Here is a 16,263-nt window from a genome sequence, read left to right as displayed (position 1 = left end):
CGGGGCATGTTGCGAATGATGTCATAAATCTCATGTTGAGGTAATAACGCCCATTTTTCCTGCAGAGCTGCTCACAAGTCTTGGAGAGTGGTTGGTGCATACTGACGTTTTGCATCCGTCTCCGTAGTGCATCGCAGACAAACACTTTGGAATCATTCTCCAGACGAAATCGGAACTCAACTGCAAAATGAACATTGGCCCACTGTTCGACTGTCCAGGTGGCATGATGACGACTCTACTCTAAATGTTTCCTTTTGTGAAGATGAGTCAGAGGTACACATACAGCAAAGGCTCCATCCAGTGTGTCCACCATGACATACTGGATGGAGCTACTGCCTCAAATTGTTTAAATGAAGACTGCCTGCAAAATAAAGACTTATGTCCATCCTATCCAGCAAAGGCTGAGTCCTTTTCCCGCCAATTCCTAGGAAGAGGTGGCGCTCGGATGACTTAGGTTAGTGGAGGAAGCCCAAGTGACCTATTTTCCCGCCTTTTTCTTAGGTTAGTGGAGGCAGCCATGGTGTTTCATTGTCCTGATGGAGTTCAAACTTCTCACTATTTCCTGGGGAGGGCAGGGGGGAGGGGAGGGGGTTAGGTTAGTGGAGGTAGCCCATTTGACCAATCTTCCCACCATAATTTGAACTTCCTTCCATGACGTCACTGCGATGTTGCCATATCTATCGCCGCCATCTTGAATAAATTTGGCACCAATAGACAGTGCGGTGACGTCGGCCATCTTCTATTACTTCCGTAGTCACTGGATAGCTGGATCGAGTCCCTCTCATGGTTTTTCTTTTAATATATGTTTTCTTCAACATCAGTTGTATTATTTCGTACATACTACATTTTAAAGGTAATATGATGAAGTTTGTGGCACAACTTGACCAGAAGAAGGGATCGGTTGGTAGGACATGTTCTGAGGCATCAAGGGATCACCAATTTAGTATTGGAGGGCATCGTGGAGGGTAAAAATCGTAGGGGGAGACCAAGAGATGAATACACTAAGCAGATTCAGAAGGATGTAGGTTGCAGTAGGTACTGGGAGATGAAGAAGCTTGCACAGGATAGAGTAGCATGGAGAGCTGCATCAAACCAGTCTCAGGACTGAAGACCACAACAACAACAACAACATGATGAAAAGACACATGTATCTGCATGAATTATTACTGAATTTCCAATGTTATTCGGTTGTTTGCTAATTTTAGCTATCGCAACTAATATTGTATTTATAATCATCGACAAGTAACTGACCAAACGCATGAAGTTTTCCTGAAAATGTATGCCTGTAGTGATTTGCGAAATCCTTTACACCTACAATCTGTTAAGGTACCGAGAACTGCTTTGCATCTGGACATTTCGATATACTGACAGGTTTCAAGGACGAGGAAGAGGTTTCGAAAGCCCAAGTCAAACATCGATGGATAAATGCGTAAATAACTTAAATAAATAACACAATGAGTTACAGTATACCAGAATATGAGGATAATGTCTGAATAATTATCGGATGTGCTTTCGACATTACAAGTTGTAGGATAATATTTTTCATAGAGATATCGAAAACAAATTAAAAAGGCATCTACTACATCGAAAGAATGCAATTTTCCCTCATGCACAAAGAATCATCAGAGTTTCTAAGAAAACAACAAGTTCTTTGACATTTGATAAATTTATTTTTCCGACAGTTTGTATACAAACCATGCGTAATGCAATATTTTCTTTGGTACCGCTGCCGAAAACGTACGATTGAAAGTATTTTATTAGCATCTTCACGAGAAGCAATTTCTTGCTCGTTGTCAGTCAAATATGAATACGTATGAACCGAGCAAGGTGGCGCAGTGGTTAGCACACTGGACTCGCATTCGGGAAGACGACGGTTCAATCCCGCGTCTGGCCATCCTGATTTAGGTTTTCCGTGATTTCCCTAAATCTCTCCAGGCAAATGCCGGGATGGTTCCTTTGAAAGGGCACGGCCGACTTCCTTCCCCGTCCTTCCCCAATTCGATGAGACCGATGACCTCGCTGTTTGGTCTCCTCCCCCCAAAGCAATCCAATCAAACAATCCAATGAATAAGTATGACGGCGCGTGATAAAGTTTTTAAATTGCCTACAGAAATAAAAGTCGCATAATATATGTTGTGATAATAAAGATTAGTAAGCAGCGAAATATCATTGGAAATGTAATAAAATGTTATTTGAATACATGTGTCTTTTCATCATATCACCTTTCAGTTGTTGTTGTTGTTGTTGTTGTTGTTGTCGTCTTCAGTCCAGAGACTGGTTTGTTGCAGCTCTCCATGCTACTCTATCCTGTGCAAGCTTCTTCATCTCCCAGTACCTACTGCAACCTACATCCTTCTGAATCTGCTTAGTGTATTCATCTCTTGATCTCCCTCTATGATTTTTAGCCTCCACGCTGCCCTCCAATACAAAATTGGTGATCCCTTGATGCCTCAGAGAACATGTCCCACCAACCGATCCCTTCTTCTACTCAAGTTGTACCACAAATTTCTCTTCTCGCCAATTCTATTCAATACCTCCTCATTAGTTATGTGATCTACCCATCTAATCTTCAGCATTCCTCTGTAGCTCCACATTTCGAAAGCTTCGATTCTCTTCTTGTCCAAACTATTTGTCGTCTATCTTTCACTTTAATACATGGCTACTCTCCATACAAATACTCTCCATACAAATACTTCCTGACACTTAAATCTATACTCGATGTTAACAAATTTCTCTTCTTCAGAAATGCTTTCCTTGCCATTGCCAGTCTACATTTTATATCCTCTCTACTTCGTCCATCATGATTAGTGTTGAAAAAAAATAATTAAAAAAAAGGATGAGCAGGACTATCTGGAGAATCATCGATTACGAAGCTAGAACGCTAATCACATGACCGCCGCCATCTACTGCTCAACGTCGCGACGCACCGTTACGTCACTGATGCGTAAAACATCTCTTGCAGTTTTCCCGAAACCGCCTAAGTAATACGCCTTATTCGTTGCACATTATGTTGTCCCAACGGGCTATTAAAAGTGCACAAAATGTGAACTAAATCCGTGATCCGACCGTCGTAGTTTCCCCTTGTAAGTTGATGCATTATGATTGACATCATAGCTCAAGTCTACGGGATGGAAATAGAATATAGTAAAATTAAACTACTGCGAACCCAAATGACATTATTAATTACCTAGCTTTATTTTTACATTAGTTAACTGCTCTAGACTTCCATATCACAAAGTGTTCTTCAGTGAAAATTGTACACCTTCCTTAATCTGAACCAATGAAATAATTAATAAAATTATGCATTTTCCCGATCGGTGTACCACGGTGGTTAGCACTTTAAAGTATTTGTAAACCACCATATTATCTGTCATTTAACAGCAGCTGAAGTAGTAGTTTACATACACCTTGAACTACTTAATGGTACCCATCTCAGTGTTACAACATAAAAACGACGGATGTATTAGGTTCAAAATGGCTCTGAGCACTATGAGACTTACCTTCTGAGGTCATCAGTCCCCTAGAACCTACAACTACTTAAATCTAACTAACCTAAGGACATCACACACATCCATGCCCGAGGCAGGATTCGAATATGCGACCATAGCGGTCGCGCGGTTCCAGACTGTAGCGTCTAGAACCGCGCGGTCACTTCGGCCGGCGGGGATGTATTAGACAGAAATGACGCGGGAGATACAGATCTTAATCCCAAGCATTTCCTTGATCCCCAACAAGTTTCCATTCTGTTTTAAACATCTAACAGTCCGCGGTAAGTACTCGCTGGACGATGTTTAATAAAGTGCAAGTACAAACATTATGCTACGTAGACCTGAAATAACACAGGAGGATAAAAATGGCAAGTTCGTTGTCAATATAACATAGAGGGTGAAACAATATTTTTAGTCGTTTGTACTTTTGTGATGCCTACATTTCGTTGATCAAGTAGATCAACTGCAAACTCGCTCAAACGAACTCATTTAGGGAGTCTCAGTCTGGCAATAGTCGTGTGGTTTTGATTGCTCGGCAAAGATGTAATACCTTCTCGCTCGTAAAAGCACAACACATTCCATTTGGTTCTGTTAAGGATCAGCCGACAGTCTTTGCACCAACCGCTGATTAGGTTTTCCTGTATTTCTCAACAGTTGCCTAGTGACGCAATTTCACTGTATACAGCTCCCAGTTACGTCTCCAGCGAAGAGCTGCAGAGCTACCGGTGTTACCTGCGAAGTCATTTGTTCAGTGTTTTAAATTTTACTACAAATTCCTTCAATGTTTAAAGGGCGCGGGGAAATAAACGATCTGAGTAAGAATCCATGTCCGGAGAGGAACTGTTTACGTAGGAAACGTAGGTAAAAATACGTAGGCAGGAACAAGCGTGAAGGCAATTTTTCCCCTTTCCCGCCTCTGGCGGGTGAAAAGCGATGTAAGTAATGTAAGAACTACTGTGGTAAAAATACACAGCACTCACATACACGTTTCACGTATTACTCGAAACATTCGGCATATCCTCTACCACAGATGGTCCCCACCACTACCATAACACTGATTAGGGTTCTACGTTTTACAGTAGTCGAATGACTTTGGAGACGAAGGAAGTACTGGCCACCTTTTTTACACAGAGGATGGCCGAACTTATATTTAAAGTCTCCCGCTACACATCTTCTATCCAGAGCCGCGAAGCTATACTACATCGCTTGAAACTGGGGTGGGAACACTGTTGATTTTGAAAAGTTAAGAGGCTAGGAAAAAAGATTGTAGTACTCTAGTACTTACACTCACTGTGCTTGATGCGTGATGTAGTGGGAAACTAGTTTACATTTACATAATCAGACGAATGAATACGAATAATCCCACAATATTTATCGTCCCCCAAAGTGAAGTCACTAAAATAACGACATTCAAGCTATTTCCCACATTAGCCTATAGATGACCTCTTCAACATTCATAGTATGTCTGTATAAATCTATAGCATTACACAGTGACAGAAAAGTCTTCCAACAGCTGCGGATTTCGATGTTTGAGCTTGACCACAGAAACACTCACGTCTTGCAAAAATACAAATTAGATATTGCATACAGGTTACTGTAATACGTTAGTGAGGTAGTGACAAAAAGAAAATTAACAACAAAAGGAATTCAGTATCTTCAGCTCCAAACCTAGTTCTGGGAAGTGTTTCAGTTCTTGTTGGGGAACCTACAAGTGTGATCATAATTCAATATTTCATTGTATGCATTATAGAAAAAGATGTGCAGTGACTATCCGTGGCTAAAGTGGAAGTGGAGCTAAAATAATTTCACAAAACAGTCTTAACTCACTACAAAATAACGATCGGATACACGGACTACTGTAAACTACAGGAAAACACAATATGCTTAAACATAACACATCGCACCAATCTACTACTTTGATTGCAATTAATGTTGTATAGACCAGAAAACATGAACTTCCAAACAATGAGGCATGAAGAAAATACTACAGGAAAAAGCATCAATAACGGAGAACCTGGAATATTCCTACTTTATTTATAACGACGATTTTCTGACGTAATATACTTCAGTTTTTAGCTCCTTAAAAGTGTTCAGATTTTCCTACATCTTTACGCTGATACAATAATCAGTCCGCAGACATCCTCCTAAATCCAAAATATCAGCATCCCTACATAGCTTTGGTTCATTACCCGAAACTTTATATGCTTCAGAAATAGGATACCATTTGTGATTTTGGAGTTTTTGTACTTCATATAAGAAACTTTACGAGGGCAGTGCGTAAAAGCTCTACTCTATGTTCGCGTTGTCAGATCAATTTGTTCCACAGCAGGCCTCAAGGGCAACACCTAGGAATATTTTTCACCCGTTGCACGTGCATCCTGTACAGACGAAAATATACAGATGAAGGTGTTCTGTTCCTAAATTTTCTTATCATGTACCATTATTTATTGGCTTAAGGTCTAACAGAAAAACAATATCACCAGATAATTACGAATAGAAGCTTCCAGGACAGTTCTTAACAGACTCTCTGAAAGGAGGGAGATCTGTTAACAAAACATTCATTGGCACAAAAACAAAAATTACCGCAGTCATGTTGTACTGTGTATATATCGAAAGCAACAAAAGTTTCACTGCTTGTCTCCCATAGCGCTGACACAATGTTTGCAAAGCGGTGTTTACTTACAGTCATGGTAGAGCGAAGAGGCGCTAAACGCGTTGCGTCGCAGACTGCACAGCAACGGCTGCAGAGGAGCTGTTCCTACGCTGTCGGCCACAAACTATGAATGGCTCGGGAGTGGCCAGCAGTTATCGTAATGAGCAACCGACCTTGGGTCGTCCGCGCTTGACCCCATCAGTCACTGCACCACGCACGAGTGATATAGTGTGCTAAGTATAACAGAGACCATCTTACTGTTTACATAACTGAGTTTCCAAGCCTCGCCAAACAAACACAGTGAGCTGGAGCTGTTCGGACTAGGGTCTGGAAGAAAAGTTCAGACTACCATTCAGTCATCGGATTTAAATAGTAGAGCGACACTTTGAAGACAGCATCTTACAGGGTGTTTCAAAAATGACCGGTATATTTGAAACGGCAATAAAAACTAAACGAGCAGCGATAGAAATACACCGTTTGTTGCAATATGCTTGGGACAACAGTACATTTTCAGGCGGACAAACTTTCGAAATTACAGTATTTACAATTTTCAACAACAGATGGCGCTGCAAATGATGTGAAAGATATAGAAGACAAAGCAGTCTGTGGGTGCGCCATTCTGTACGTCGTCTTTCTGCTGTAAGCGTGTGCTGTTCACAACGTGCAAGTGTGCTGTAGACAACGTGGTTTATTCCTCAGAACAGAGGATTTTTCTGGTGTTGGAATTCCACCGCCTAGAACACAGTGTTGTTGCAACAAGACGAAGTTTTCAACGGAGGTTTAATGTAACCAAAGGACCGAAAAGCGATACAATAAAGGATCTGTTTGAAAAATTTCAACGGACTGGGAACGTGACGGATGAACGTGCTGGAAAGGTAGGGCGACCGCATATGGCAACCACAGAGGGCAACGCGCAGCTACTGCAGCAGGTGATCCGACAGCGGCCTCGGGTTTCCGTTCGCCGTGTTGCAGCTGCGGTCCAAATGACGCCAACGTCCACGTATCGTCTCATGCGCCAGTGTTTACACCTCTATCCATACAAAATTCAAACGCGGCAACCCCTCAGCGCCGCTGCCATTGCTGCATGAGAGACATTCGCTAACGATATAGTGCACAGGATTGATGACGGCGATATGCATGTGGGCAGCATTTGGTTTACTGACGAAGCTTATTTTTACCTGGACGGCTTCGTCAATACACAGAACTGGCGCATATGGGGAACCGAAAAGCCCCATGTTGCAGTCCCATCGTCCCTGCATCCTCAAAAAGTACTGGTCTGGGCCGCCATTTCTTCCAAAGGACTCATTGGCCCATTTTTCAGATCCGAAACGATTACTGCATCACGCTATCTGGACATTCTTCGTGAATTTGTGGCGGTACAAACTGCGTTAGACGACACTGGAACACCTCGTGGTTTATGCAAGATGGTGCCCGGCCACATCGCACGGCCGACGTCTTTAATTTCCTGAATGAATATTTCGATGATCGTGTGATTGCTTTGGGCTATCCGAAACATACAGGAGGCGGCGTGGATTGGCCTCCCTATTCGCCAGACATGAACCCCTGTGACTTCTTTCTGTGGGGACACTTGAAAGACCAGGTGTACCGCCAGAATCCAGAAACAATTGAACAGCTGAAGCAGTACATCTCATCTGCATGTGAAGCCATTCCGCCAGACGCATTGTCAAAGGTTTCGGGTAATTTCATTCAGAGACTACGCCATATTATTGCTACGCATGGTGGATATGTGGAAAATATCGTACTATAGAGTTTCCCAGACCGCAGCGCCATCTGTTGTTGAAAATTGTAACTACTGTAATTTCGAAAGTCTGTCTGCCTGAAAATGTACTGTTGTCCCAAGCATATTGCAACAAACGGTGTATTTCTATCGCTGCTCGTTTAGTTTTTATTGCCGTTTCAAATATACCGGTCATTTTTGAAACACCCTGTAGATGTGGCGTCTACAGTTCGAATTTCATGACGTGTGTTATTTAACGTGAACTAATAAAGTGAAAAGACTGACAGGCTGTCTTACGCATTCGTTAACTGCTCCCGTGGAGAAGCAAATGATTCGTGCAAACTGCAAAAAAGGGATCATCATTGGCTTCCAGGCCAGAGAACTCAGTATTTTCCAACAAGGAAGATTGTACACAAAATTAACGGCGGTCAGTCGATTGTTTTTTCGTTCAGTCGCTTTTCTCTGTCTAATGAAATTAGTCTCAGAGGCCACGTCAGCTAAACGAATGTTTTCACTCACTTTCCGGGTTTGAGTAATTTCACTTATATACTTCTTCAACATTTTAGGTAATTCATGAACTATGACTAAGGTTGCCAATTTCTTAAGAGACAAACAACGTAACTTATTCCAGGGATAGGTGAATAAAAAGTTGTTGTTGTTGTTGTGGTCTTCAGTCCTGAGACTGGTTTGATGCAGCTCTCCATGCTACTCTATCCTGTGCAAGCTGCTTCATCTCCCAGTACCTACTGCAACCTACATCCTGCTGAATCTGCTTAGTGTATTCATCTCTTGGTCTCCCTCTACGATTTTTACCCTCCACACTGCCCTCCAGTACGAAATTGGTGATCCCTTGATGCCTCAGAGAACATGTCCTACCAACCGATCCCTTCTTCTGGTCAAGTTGTGCCACAAACTTCTCTTCTCCCCAATCCTATTCAGTACTTCCTCATTAGTTATGTGATCTACCCATCTAATCTTCAGCATTCTTCTGTAGCACCACATTTCGAAAGCTTCTATTCTCTTCTTGTCCGAACTTTTTTCGTCCATGTTTCACTTCCATACATGGCTACACTCCATACAAATACTTTCAGAAACGACTTCCTCACACTTAAATCTATACTCGATGTTAACAAATGTCTCTTCTTCAGAAAAGCTTTCCTAGCCATTGCCAGTCTACATTTTATATCCTCTCTACTTCGACCATCATCAGTTATTTAGCTCCCCAAATAGCAAAACTCCTTTACTACTTAAAGTGTCTCATTTCCTAATCTAATTCCCTCAACATCACCCGACTTAATTCGACTACATTCCATTATCCTGTTTTGCTTTTGTTGATGTTCATCTTATATCCTCCTTTCAAGCCCTGTACATTACATTCAACTGCTCTTGCAAGTCCTTTGCTGTCTCTGACAGAATTACAATGTCATCGGCGAACCTCAAAGTTTTTATTTCTTCTCCATGGATTTTAATATCTACTCCGAATTTTTGTTTTGTTTCCTTTACTGCTTGCTCAATATACAGATTGAATAACATCGGGGAGAGGGTATAACCCTGTCTTACTCCCTTCCCAACCACTGCTTCCCTTTCATGCCTTTCCTTAATCTTTCTTCTAAGATAAGTCGTAAGGTCAGTATTGCCTCACGTATTCCAGTATTTCTACGGAATCCAAACTGATCTTCCCCGAGGTCGGCTTCTACTAGTTTTCCCATTCGTCTGTAAAGAATTCGTGTTAGTATTTTGCAGCTGTGGCTTATTAAACTGATTGTTCGGTAATTTTCACATCTGTCAACACCTGCTTTCTTTGGGATTGGAATTATTATATTCTTCTTGAAGTCTGAGGGTATTTCGCCTGTTTCATACATCTTGCTCACCAGATGGTAGAGTTTAGTCAGGACTGGCTCTCCCAAGGCCGTCAGTAGTTCCAATGGAATGTTGTCTACTCCGGGGGCCTTGTTTCGACTCAGGTCTTTCAGTGCTCTGTCAAACTCTTCACGCAGTATCGTATCTCCCATTTCATCTTCATCTACATCCTCTTCCATTTTCATAATATTGTCCTCACGTACATCGCCCTTGTATAGACCCTCTATATACTTCTTCCACCTTTCTGCTTATCTCCAAAGGTCTCTTTAATTTTCCTGTAGGCAGTATCTATCTTACCCCTAGTGAGATAAGCCTCTACATCCTTACATTTGTGCTCTAGCCATCCCTGCTTAGCCATTTTGCACTTCCTGTCGATTTCATTTTTGAGACGTTTGTATTCCTTTTTGCCTACTTCATTTACTGCATTTTTATATTTTCTCCTTTCATAAATTAAATTCAATATTTCTTCTGTTACCCAAGGATTTCTACTAGCCCTCGTCTTTTTACCTACTTGATCCTCTGCTGCCTTCACTACTTCATACCTCAAAGCTACACATTCTTCTTCTACTGTATTTCTTTCCCCCATTCCCGTCAATTGTATAAAAAAGTATATTTCCAAAATGAAGTATTTTCAGAATTTATGTATTTATTTATTTAAATACTAATTATTCGTATTTCTGGCATTAAATATGTATTTTGGTTGGTTTCAAAAGATTAATAACTGGAGATACATTATCAATGAATGTTTCAACTAATGAACATTACTTTTTATTTAAATTTATTGAAGATCTGCCTCTCTCTTCCTGGTGGTTTGTACCCATCACCACACGTCTGCTGAAGTGAACAAAAAGCATGTAAGATACAGTTTCTTCAATTCCCTCAGTCACTTACGTTTTAAGCATATACCAAAGCGTCTAGAAGCGCTATGCATAACTGTCAATTGTCGGACGTCGTTTTTCACGATAAAATTTTTGTCGTCAGGCATTAATTTTTTTGAATTTCTTTAGTTACATACTTTCAGAGTACAAAATAATCCTTGCAGATACTGTAAATAGCACTGAATTCATCTTCGGAATTACTTTTCACCCAGTCATATATGATTTCCTTCATTCCCACGCCAGTGAACGTTTCAGCAATTTCCTGCAGACTCAAAGTTCACTATTAAGTAAACATCTATACATAATCATAGACGAAAAACTGAACCAAAATCTACTCATTGGCAATCAATAAAAAGTAAATAGGAGAACGACAACGGAGTGACGAAAAGGAATAATATAGTGCAGTAAACAATAATGGTTTAATTTCCAGGACTGAATGCGCCAAGGATCAGGTGAGTCCAATTTACGCATCCAGTAGTCCAGTATACTGTGAACGTGGCTAGTCAGTTTACTATTACTATGCCAATTTTGGGTTATTCTGCTATGCACATGATATTTATACTATAGTGACAGTATTCTCTCAAGTTTTATGAGACTTTTTTAAAGTATTTGTATTGTTTATCTCTCTATGGTATGAAGGGAGTTTTTCAATGGTATTTGGACCTGCATAGGATGGCTTTGTTTTGAATTTCATGGTCTTATGTCTGGGCTCGTGGGAGAAGTTCCGCTTCCTAGTGTCGTGTTTATGCTGTGGCTTGGTATCTTGAGTATCGGATACATATTTGAATATTGTCCAGTGCAGTGTTTGTATTTTGAGTGCTTTGAATGCTGACTGACATGATTCTCTCCACTTAAGGTTGGCTATTATTCTGGTTGCTATTTTCTGCATTTTGAATACTCTATTTACCAATAAATAAACTTTCTTATGCAACATTCTATAAGACGTATTCCTCGTTTTATCTAAAGGCTGCTTTTTCTGATGTCTTCTCAGTCCCATTAAGAAAACCTTTATTTCCACATGGAAGCAAGCGAGAGCACTTGTTTAGCGCATGCACCTCGAGCAAAAACGGGCCACATCCCTTTGTAGATCCCTCGACCCATCTTTTCCAAGACCAAATATGTGAAATAAGAAGTGTTGAAAAAACATTAACATAGGACATCAAACTATGACGTGGACTATATGCAAGCCCTTAAATATCATATTTAATTCTATAGTAAAACTGTATCTTACAATATTTCTGTGACCCTTTTTTCTAAAAATTTTGCGCCCATGGCATCCGCGCCACTGGCCCCATGCACAGTACGCCACTTGCGGGGGGGGGGGGGGGGGGGGAGTGGGGGAAGGGGGGGGAGGTCTCTTAGCGTGCTACCACTGCGTGGTACAGGAGTTATTGTTCAACAGCTGAAGAATATCCATATGCACTACTTCTAAGCTACAGCTAGACAATCTTAAAATGATCGCGTTAACATGTTATGCCAGTACAACCAGTAATTCAACAAGTAGGTACTTTCTGACAAGACTACAGGAGTAACGGATACATAGAACACATATGCCACATGGATTTTTGTTGGCTCTGTGCCTTCTAAATTCTTCATTTGTGTGGCCATAGTATCCGTAACTGCTTTATAATTCATGAGGGTATTTTTGATCTTTCGTCGCAACTAGAAAAATGTGTGATTTTTTTCACCAGAGGCGTTTCGCTTTATTGTGCCTTCTGTCTTCAATACACTTGCAACCTGTCCCTTTAACGAGAAAGATTTCGCTGTTAGATGAGTGGTGAACTGAGCAATGACTTCATGTAATTGAGATCGTATGGGTGCTTTGACATACCAGTATTGCATACATATACTGATACACCAGACTCTGAAAGCCAGTCTTTATTTATCGTATGAGTTTTCCTGATCATGATGTCATTAACCTAGTGGGTGCACACATTTGGAATCTCTACGCCAGTACAAAAAGATGGTCTCACAGACGTCGCAGTTTCCATAACTTTCAGTTTGCATTTTTTAGATAGATTATTAAGGGAAATGTTAGTAAATGAAGTAGTATTATTACCAATCACTTTCATGTATCTATTTAAAACATAAATTTTATATTTTGGTGAAAAGAATTTACACAAAATGGAGGTACATAAAAATGAGCTCCTATCAAAATAATGCACATATTTAGTGAATTACTTTGTCGATAGTCTTGATACACAGTACCGGAATGTTCAAGGTAAATGTATTTCTTACAGTTTTTCTGTTTTTACTTTTGCAGCCCACATACCGTCCTCATGAGCTTGCAGTTGATTCCACTTCAGGGCTTCTCATACCACAAAGCTCTCCTGTCCTCTCAGCTGTCTTTTCTTGGCAAAGCTTTTGACATTTCCCTTTGCTGGAGATGGTCTTGCAGAAGCGCAAAACAAGGCTGCCTCAAGAAATCTCTTCTTCTCAATTCTTATGTCTTTTTTGTGTTGAAAATAATAGCGGCATCTAATCCTCTCCTTTCCTGCCTCGTAAGAATATGCCGTGATGCAATTCCAGTAGTTACAAGATAGTAAAATTAGGTACCAAGCAAGAAGACGTCTGTTCTAACCAGTGACTGATACAGAAAAATCTCAAGGAGGGGGCGCTAAAGGTATCTTGAACTACCTCTACTTTTACCGTAATAAAAAACAATCAAGTCACATGCAAAGTTTAAGAAAGTTTTATTTAAACTGATTATACACATATACAAGATAATGCCATCTTATGATATAAAAACTTATAACTTTGGTTCTCTTCCTTAAATGATGAATTCTGTGCGCATATTCTTCCAGGCAAATTGGTTAGTTACACCGTCAATAGGACAATCAATGTCTAGGTGAGTGTTCAAAAGAGCTAAGCCATTAACACCGTGGTTCAGGTCGAAAAAGATCGATTTTCGGTTTTCATCATATTTCGATAGATTAAGGCTTTATTTAAGTACTCTGAAAAGAATTTTGATGAACAATTTTTTTCGAGCATTTTCCTACCACGTGTGTTTATGTGCCATGCCCACTTTTCTGTCACCCACTTTTCTGCATATATTTTAGATCTTTATATCCCCTACACTGCACGTTACGGATTTTTTTTTACTCCCGAGTGTGTTGGCTATCCTTGGAATGCAACGGTCGGTATTCTTTCGTATCTGCTGTTTGTAAACCATACGCTTCCAAACACGCGGTTAGTTTTGTTCTACTGTGATTGCGAGTAGTTGTTATATTTACGTTTGCAGTGCTTGTTTACGTGTGTTTTGTTGTGTTTATTGAAGATGACGAAACGTAAAGGCATTTTCAAGAAACGACGATTTAGAGGAAACAAGTTTAGAAAGTTTTCTGTACAGGAGGTTATGTTACCTGGCAACTATGCTTCTAATTGTAATTCTTCAACAAGTGCATCATCAAAGAAGCTCTCACCGTTTCAAGAGAGTTACAACGAACTTACTGTAAGTGACAAGGGGTGAAGTAACGTTATTAAAATTTGAGAATATTATCAGATGTAATTTCTAAATTTGTACAATGTAGACAGTGGGGTGAGTCACACAAAGTGTGAAAATTTGTGAGAGTGCCAGTGCGAGAAAAGTCCTAGCAATTGCTTTGGATTTAATTTGCACTAAATGCTCAGCTGTGATCTCATTTATGAGCTTTTCAAAACCAGATGCAAGTGGCCCTTATGAAATCAATACTAGATTAGTTTATGCTTTGCGATCCATTGGCAAGGGCATGGCTGCAGGGAGAACATTTTGTTCAGTGATGAACTTACATCAACCACCAAATAAATTTAAAACACTGACTGCAGTATTAGAGAAAGCTGTATGTGAGGTCAGTGAGGAAAGCATGAAACTGGCTGCTAGGGAAACCGTGGAAAAAAATTATGGATGTTCAGATATTGCAGTTGCACTTGATGGAAGTTGGCAGAAAAGAGGACATACTTCTCTGAATGGCGTAATGGCTGCCATGAGTGTAGACACTGGCAAAGTGTTAGATGTGGAGATAATGTCTAAATATTGCAAATGTTGTAAAGTCAATGAACATAAATAACACAACTGTGTGGCTAATTTTAGAGGAACAAGTGGTGGTATGGAAGTTCATGGAGTACAACAAATATTTCATCACTCCATAGAAACGAGGCGTACGTTACACCTAATATTTGGGCGATGGTGACAGTAAGGCATACAACAATGTGGTGAATTCTAAGCCATATGGAGATGCCATTATTAGCAAAATAAAATGTGTAGGCCATGTTCAAAAACGTTTGGGAACAAGGCTGAGAAAACTAACTGTTGATATAAAAGGAAAAAAATTAGAAGATGGAAAATTGTTGACCGGACAGGGTCAGTTAACTAAAACTGTAATAGAAAACTTCCAGGTATACTATGGGCAGGCAATTAGGAGAAATAAAGAAAATCTGGCGGCAATGAGAGAGATGTTTGGGCCATATTCTTTCAAAAGTCCTCTACTGATGATAAGCCATGTCATGGATTTTGTCCATCAGGAGCAAATTCGTGGTGCAAATACAATGGGGCTCAGGCAACTGGAGAATCTTATTCTCACAGCATTCTCTTCCTGCTGCTGTTACTACAGCAATTAAACCTATTTTCAGAGACTTGGCTCATCCTGACCGTCTAAGGAAATGTCTCCATGGGCAGACACAGAACCCAAATGAATGTTTCAACAGCATAATTTGGAACTGCCTTCCTTAAACTGTATTTGTAGGCATGCATACAATGAAACTAGGAGTTTATGATGCTGTTATTACATTCAACTGTGCTAATACTGGAGATGTTGGGTACTGAAAAAGCTGGGAAATAATCCTGGTGAAAATATGATCACTGGGCTGCAACATTGAGATAAAATGAGGACAGCCGATGCAGACAGGTCTGCATCTAAAATGGCCAAGAAAGCAAGACAAACATCCAGGAAGGTGAAAAAGAAGCTGGAAGACCTGCTAGAGGTCAAAGAAGGGTCATAATATGCAGCAAGACAATATTAATTAACTGTAAGTAACAAATATCAGAAGAATTTTCTTTAAAGTCGATTTCCCACAAACTAAAATTTTCAGTACATGTGCCCCATTATATCAAAAACTATCATAGATAAATGAATGAAATTTTCAGACTCTGAATAACATAAAAAGCCACCTCTGGCAGTACATTGGGGTATTTCTTAAAAACTATAAAATGGATAAAGTAGATTTTAGTACAGTTGACTCTATTAGCATCATGTAACATATAGTAAAAATATTAAGGTCCTGTATCAAATAGTTTTTTTTCAGAAATGGGTCAAATACTTGCCTAAATTAACATGGGTGAGATAGGCAGGGTGTGATCCCCTTAAGTCGATCCTCCTCCATTGTCGTGCTACATAGGAAAGTACAACTGCTCGATAACTCGATTCAGTCGAGTCGACTTATGAAAGAAACGAACGAATAGCTGACTGGCGGAGACGGCGCGCATGGCAATGCGGGCGCCCCCCCCCCCCCCCCCCCAATGTTCTAACACAAGATGAATCCAATACTGCATACATGCGTGCAGGAAATGACCTAATTGGAGCAAACAAACTGACACCAGTGCACACGTTTGGCCCTTGATACCCTAGGACTGTTAGTGTAAGTTAACCGAATGCACTGCTGTTAAAATAC

At 40.3% G+C, this 16,263-nt stretch overlaps 1 protein-coding gene across 1 annotated transcript in view; it reads right to left on the bottom strand.

The window, feature by feature from the left end:
• Positions 1–6,192, bottom strand: part of LOC126161557 (triokinase/FMN cyclase-like) — a 188,036-nt gene extending 181,844 nt beyond the window's left edge. Inside the window, exon 1 of the mRNA XM_049917495.1 lies at positions 6,172–6,192. Coding sequence (XP_049773452.1) covers positions 6,172–6,177 — 6 coding nt within the window. The 5' untranslated portion in view covers positions 6,178–6,192. The remainder of the gene's footprint in view (positions 1–6,171) is intronic.
• Positions 6,193–16,263: the final 10,071 nt, after the last annotated feature.

This window comes from Schistocerca cancellata, chromosome 2 (assembly GCF_023864275.1).
Source record: "Schistocerca cancellata isolate TAMUIC-IGC-003103 chromosome 2, iqSchCanc2.1, whole genome shotgun sequence".
Taxonomy (NCBI): Eukaryota; Metazoa; Arthropoda; class Insecta; order Orthoptera; family Acrididae; genus Schistocerca; species Schistocerca cancellata.
Note: the sequence above shows the minus strand (reverse complement) of the source record. Positions and strands in the feature narration are given on the sequence as shown.